The 6,726-nt window shown below is 36.2% G+C and overlaps 1 protein-coding gene across 4 annotated transcripts in view; it reads right to left on the bottom strand.

Moving 5' to 3' along the window:
- Positions 1 to 1,976: 1,976 nt before the first annotated feature.
- The window catches only part of HTR1F (5-hydroxytryptamine receptor 1F), a 199,613-nt gene continuing 194,863 nt past the window's right edge, over positions 1,977 to 6,726 (bottom strand). Inside the window, exons 1-2 of one of the 4 annotated variants that reach the window (XM_028843055.2) lie at positions 6,614 to 6,719; positions 1,977 to 5,188 (exon numbers count right to left, since the gene is read on the bottom strand). In XM_028843055.2, the coding sequence (XP_028698888.1) occupies positions 4,046 to 5,146 (1,101 nt within the window). In that variant the 5' untranslated portion in view covers positions 5,147 to 5,188; positions 6,614 to 6,719 and the 3' untranslated portion in view covers positions 1,977 to 4,045. 4 annotated transcript variants of the gene reach the window in all.

Consider the following 6,726-nt stretch of genomic DNA (forward strand, 5'->3'; position numbering starts at 1 on the left):
TTTTCTAGTGCCAGTATACGTAAAATTCTAGCAGGAGGTAACTCTTCCTTATCTAGTATTTAGCTATTTCTATGATATTTATATTTTCTTTTTCTACCTTATCAGTTAAATACATAAATTCTTATATTGCTATATTTGTTATAGGTGCCAAATATATATATATATATTTCTGTAAAAATGCTTAGCTATTAGTAACTTGGAGGATTTTTCAATGATAGAAAAATCTCGTTGAAATCCTACGTATTCAGAGAAATATATCATGTTAATTGTAATCTGTCCTTCATAAGTTTCAAAGAAAGTACAAATTATAGATGATTAATCTCTACGTAACCCACCTGACCCTACCACTTTAAAGATATTAAAGAGAGGCCAGGTGTGGTGGATCAAGCCTGTAATCCAAATGCTTTGGGAGGCCAAGGTGGGAGGATCACTTGAGGCCAGGGGTTTGAGACCAGCCTGGGCAACATAGCAAGATGTCATCTCTACAAAAAGTAAGAAATAAAAAAAATTATCCCGGTGTGGTGGTGCATGCCTGTAGTCCCAGCTACATGGGAGGCTGAGGTGAGAGGATCACTTGAGCCCCAGGGGTTCAAGATTGCAGTGAGCAGTGATTGCACAACTGTACTCCAGTCTGAGCAACAGAATGAGACTTTGTCTCTAGAAAAATAAAATGGGCCGGTTATGGTGGCTCACACCTATAATCCCACCACTTTTGGAGGCTGAAGTGGGAGGATCACTTGAACTCAGGAGTTTAAGACCAACCTGGACAACATGGTAAAACCCCGTTTCTACAAAAGATAGATAACTTAGCCAGGTGCAGTGATGCATGCCTGTAGTCCCAGTTACTCGGGAGGCTGAGGTGGGAGAATGGCTTTAGCCCAGGAGGCGGAGGTTGCGGTGAGCCAAGATCACACCACTGTACTCCAGCCTGGGCAACAGTGAGACCCTGACCCAATAAAATAAAATAAAATAGCTAAATATTCATATTCATATTTTTTGATGAAGGAAGGCATGTTCTGTACCCTCAGTATGTGGGGGAAACACATAGATGAAGTGACAATAATTGGAATTTGTTGTGGTCCTTTGGATCATACACAGTAATGATAAACTTGATTCTCCTCTGAGCTCTGAAGGGATCTATGACTTTGTCACTTACAGTGTTATTTTCCTTGATTTGGGTCTCAGTCCAACTCAGACCAGAGGGCAGTATCTGTATTTGGGTGAGCCTTACTCAGCTTGGGTTGTTGATGGGTTGTGTCGCTTAGTTTCCCAGTACAAATACATAAATGTCTGAGATGGGTATAAATAAGTTAACTTAACAGATAATTTTAACTTTAGCAAAGTCATTGAATGAAGAAATCACAGAATTAAATTTTGGTAAGCGAGAAGAGAAGGGAAAGAGAAGTAAGCAGAGAATGACAGGGACTATGGCCGACTTTGGCCTGTCAACATAGCATAAGGGCCCTTGGGCGGTCAAGTGAAGTGAGGACAAAAGAGATGGCTGGGACACTCGTTTACCTGTCAGTTTTGAGGTCAGAGAGAAACCTCATCTACCTGTCAGTGTTGCTTGAGCCAGACGTGGTCATTAGTATCTATGAGCTCTGACATGTCTTTATGTGTTTAACATACCCAAAAAAGAAGTAACTGTTTCACCAATAGGCCCTTTCTGTTGGGTTCTTCATTTTGGTTAAGGACGTCATCTCAGTGACTGACGTCTCTCCCTCTGCTTGCTTATTAAAGAATTTGTTCTAACCTGAGGATTGTACTTCTTTCGTTCCATCGTTCATCTGTTTCTTTCTTTTCATTGCCATTGCTAGAATCAGGTTCAGGACTTCATCACCTCTTGCCTGGATTATTGATTTGCTTTCTAACAGGAAGTCATTATATCAATAATAACTCTGCTTTCTCTCTGATGGAATTGAGATAGAACCAGTTTTCTTTCTTTTTTTGCTTAGATTCACTCTAGACTTGTAATATTTTTGCTAAAAAGTATCAGTGATTACCCATCATTACCAATAAAATTGACTGTAGACTTTTTGTTCTGACATTCAAAGTCAGCCACAAAAATGCCCAATTTTTCTTTTAGGCTCCTTTTCCTCTATTGCTCTAAATAGTTGCCAAACTCATTGCTATTTCATGAACATGCCCCACCAAATACTTACGTGGTGCAGTTTGTATCCTGATGTTGCCATCACCTGGAGTGTGCTCTTCCACTTCTCTTGCCCCAGTGCTGTGTACTTGACATGTGTTCCAGATACATTCTTTGTGAAACATTTCTGATTTTTCTAAACAAGATGTAATCAGTTTTTCCTCTGTACCATCATAACTGTGTAAACAACTTCCATGCTAGATTTTAGTTTGCTCTTTTCTATTATAGTTTTAATTTTTCTTGTTTCTCCTTTTAGACTGTAAACATACTCAGGGAAAAAAACCTGTATTTTATTATTTCCTGTATTTTCTATCTAGTATATGTCTCAATGCCTTGTATAAAACGGGAACTCTGTAAATGTTTGTTAGATTGAGAGTAATTTGTCACAGATATATATATATATATATATATATATATAGACACATACACATACATAAAATAGATGTAATGTGCTTTTAAGCACACCATCAGGAAGGAATATTTACAATGCACATAAAGGTACAACTTAAAAAAAGGTATATATTGTTTTTCAAATGATCTTGGTTGATGATACATCTTCCCAAAGATAGTCTATGACCTTGCTGGTTTAAATAGAATAAAATTCTCTCAAACTCATGGTTCTATTGTTTTCAAATCCTTATGTAAATATGGGAGAAAAACTTATGGAATTGCTTTGGCTCACTGAAGTAGTAGAGTGACTAATTATAAAAACATATATAAGTGTGTACATGTATTAATTAGTGCAATATGAGTCTTTTTGCCTGTTCATTTCTATCAGTTGGAAAAGTAGAAATATTTTAAAGTCAAGGGAAAGTTCTAAAAATTTCCATTACCTTCTGTCTAATAAAGGGGAAATAATGTTTAAATCAAAAGTACAGAAATACTGAAGTGCAAAGTACCACAGACAATTTAGTTAGTAACTGAGCTTATTAACATTAACAGAAATGAAATACATTTTATACTTTTAAAAAGATGTTAAGAGTATAATAACTGTGGTGAGTAATCTATGATATTTAGTGCCTTAAATTTGATTCCTAAGTAAACAAGGAGCAATTATAACAACGTCACCCATGCCCCTTTGTTGAGTTATTGTTACTAAGGTAAGGCTTTGATTTCAAATGCTGATAATATATGGATATGGTAATATTATTCTAGAAGTTTATTTAAACAAACATATTAAATATGCACAAGTTCAGTATCAAATTATTTTGCTGTACCTAACCCACTTTATGATTACTCTTTACTACCTAAACACAAGGACAATTTCAAGCTCTGACTTTTTTACATTTTCTCCAGTCACACTAAGTAAGAGTTGCCTCCTTCCCCCTCCCTTTTGCTCAGGGTGAGATGGAGAAGGGACAAGAATGGAGATAGGTGAAATGTGTGCTTTGTGATGAATTATATTTTCTTCTACAAAATAATAGAATTATATTATAAAACAATAGGACTAGATAGAAATTATGGAGGGAGGTATGTTGTTAATTGAAAACTCCTCTATAATTATTGTGAGACAGACTAGATAGAAATTATGGAGGGAGGTATGTTGTTAATTGAAAACTCCTCTATAATTATTGTGAGACATAAACATGGAAAATCACTGTCATTAATATTGTGTATATATGTATTTTTTTTTCCAGTCAACTTTTTAGGAACATTGCATAGGCAAAATATTGTTTATAACCTACATAAATTATTTTCTAATTTTGAGTCCCCTAGAATAATGGTGATCAATAAATTTTATATTCACATTGCTATTAAAATATAAATTATAGCCTTATCATTTTAGCAGTATTCAGGTATTTCCCTCTAAAAGCTTAAGTGCTTTATTATTCAGCATTCATCTAGTTACTCCTCCCCTCAAAAACCCCCATCCTTCAATAATAAACATTTTAAAAACTAGCATCGACATCGCACAAGTTTTTGGAATGCTTTCTTGAAGTCTTCATTAAAGATGGTGTAAATCAGTGGATTTATAAGCGAATTGAGATATCCAAGCCATGTCAAAAAATTGGACATTTCTTCAGAAATTTTACATTTTTCACAAACATTAACAACTAATTCTTTTACAAAAAAAGGAAGCCAACATATTACAAATGCACCCAAGATTAATCCCAGGGTAGTGGCTGCTTTCCGTTCTCTTGTACCTGAGATCTTTTGTCTTCTCCAAGATTTCTCATGCTTGAATTCAGACCTGAGACTCCTCACTGTGCTATGAATTTTATCAAAGTCTGTTGATGGGTCAGTTAAAGACTTTTCTGGTGCATACGGTGTGGAAACTGATTTAGCGCTTTTCTCACCACTCTCCAAAAGGACTTGGCCATTCACCTCCTCCTTTGAAATCCTACTTGCTTGTCTCTTGTGGTATAATGTCTTTGCTGCTCGATATATTTTGTAGTAAAGGATCAAAATCAATGCCAGTGGGATGTAGAAAGCTCCAAATGTTGAGTAAATGGTGGAAACAATGTGGTCGTGCTTGATGATGCATTCATCATCTCTGCTAGTTCCTTGGTGCCTCCAGAATAGAGGAGGCATAGAGATAAAAACAGATATAATCCAAACTACTGTAATCATAATGCCAGCATGCTTCGGAGTCCTTTTCCTGGCATACTCAACAGCATCTGTGATTGCTCGATACCGATCCAAAGCTATAGCTGAGAGATGCAAGATGGAGCACGTGCAGCAGGTAATGTCAACACTCAGCCAGATGTCACAGACCACTTGCCCCATAATCCAGCTCTCTCTCACAATGTACACAATGCTGAAGGGCATCACCAGGACAGCCACAAGAAAATCTGTGACTGCAAGAGAGCAAATTAGATAATTGGCTGGATGGTGCAGCTTCCGGGTCACAATAATTGCAGCAATCACAAGGGAGTTGATAGTGGTTGTCATCAGTGCCAGCCCAGAGAGAGTGAGGGACACCAGAATTTTGGACGGCATTCTGTTTAACAGTTCCTCTGACGTCAAGTTTTGATCCGATGAATTTAAGAAATCCATTTTCTTTGTTTTAAAAGATTAATGTTGCTGAAAAATGGATACCTGTAACAAGGGAAGAGAAAAAACAGTTCAGAGAAGGCTTCAAGAACTTTTCCTTTCGGAATAATTTTTAAAAAGTGTATGTTATGTTTTCCCAGAATATTCTATATATGAAAAAAATGAAGTTCAGGTGGGAGGTTTTAGTTTTCCTTTTTATTTAATTTAAGAAATTCAATGAGAACAGTAAAAAAAAAAAAACCCAGTAAATTCCAAAACATTCTTAAAATATAGGTTAAATACAATAATTTTTAATGGATACACTAGTTTGTTACTCAGTGAAATCTCTGGCATTATAGAATTGGTTTTTAAAACTGTATTAACTCTTGCTATGTTTTTCTCTTTGTCCATGTCAGAAAAAGTTTAACAGTGTGGCAGGCCCGGTCTCACTAACACAGGCCTCCATAACATCTGTCTCAGTACTACTGACTGAGTAGTTAAGTTAAATATTCAAAGCTGATAGAGTCAGTGCCCTTATTCAAAGACTGGAATATAACAAAGAGCCCACCAAGAGTTTTGCCTAGGATTTTCCTAGGCTTGAAGCATGACAAAATAACAAAGGAATTCTTAACAGGATCCATTTAGGACTAACAAGTGTTATTGGGGGTCTGAAGAAACTCCACAAACGAGTTTACTGGGGTCTAAAGGAACTCCCCAAGCCTTTATGATTTAGCAGGAGACAAGAAAACGGTCATCACCCCAGCACCTTAGACCCATTTAGATTAAGTAAACTTACTGAGGCTCCAGAAGAAGGCCTTCAGGACTCAGGCCTCAGCTATAAATGAAAAGAAGTTAATCTTCTTTGTGTTTAGATGAATGCACACTTACACGCAGACATATGGCTTAGAAGGCGTTTAAGATCTGGAAAACGTTGTGATTTCCAGGTCTTTTCGCTGTAACCGGTTACAGAAATGAAAACTCTCTTCCTCCCCAGTTTATCTGCATCTCGTTACTGGGCTGTGAAAATAGCAGCCCGACCCTCGGTTTGGTGCGGGAACAAAAGCACGTGCCATTTGTGCACTGTATGATGTAATATGAGAAAATATTATATTAAAAACAGTATTCAAAATAATAAACAATTTTGTACTTAATTGAAAGTTACGTAGAGAACATTATCATTAGGCTTGTGGAGACTAAAGGAACTTTTAATATATTTTATGTCAAGCTAAGGAGGTTATATAAAGAGAAATAGCAAAAAAAAAATTAGTATATCCTTAGGATTCCATGATCATTGTATGAAATTAGGAAACTGTCAGAGTGCTTACTTGTCTTTATGGATATAAGTAGTTAATTTGGTTTAAAAAGATAAAATAAGATTAGTTGGAGTCAAATAATTATACAACACTACCCATTATAATAATGACTACTATGACCAAACAACTCAGTTACCAAAGAAACTTGCTAGTAAGGACAGCTCCTAATGGCACTCACCCTGAACTAGAAATTCTTCTTCTGTATAAGTCACCATTGTAATGTCCAGGTTACCTTGCTTCTGAAAAAGGACTCTCCATTCATGGCTTATAAGTTTTGCTTTAGTCTGTGAT

Source organism: Macaca mulatta, chromosome 2 (genome assembly GCF_049350105.2).
Source record: "Macaca mulatta isolate MMU2019108-1 chromosome 2, T2T-MMU8v2.0, whole genome shotgun sequence".
NCBI lineage: Eukaryota > Metazoa > Chordata > Mammalia > Primates > Cercopithecidae > Macaca > Macaca mulatta.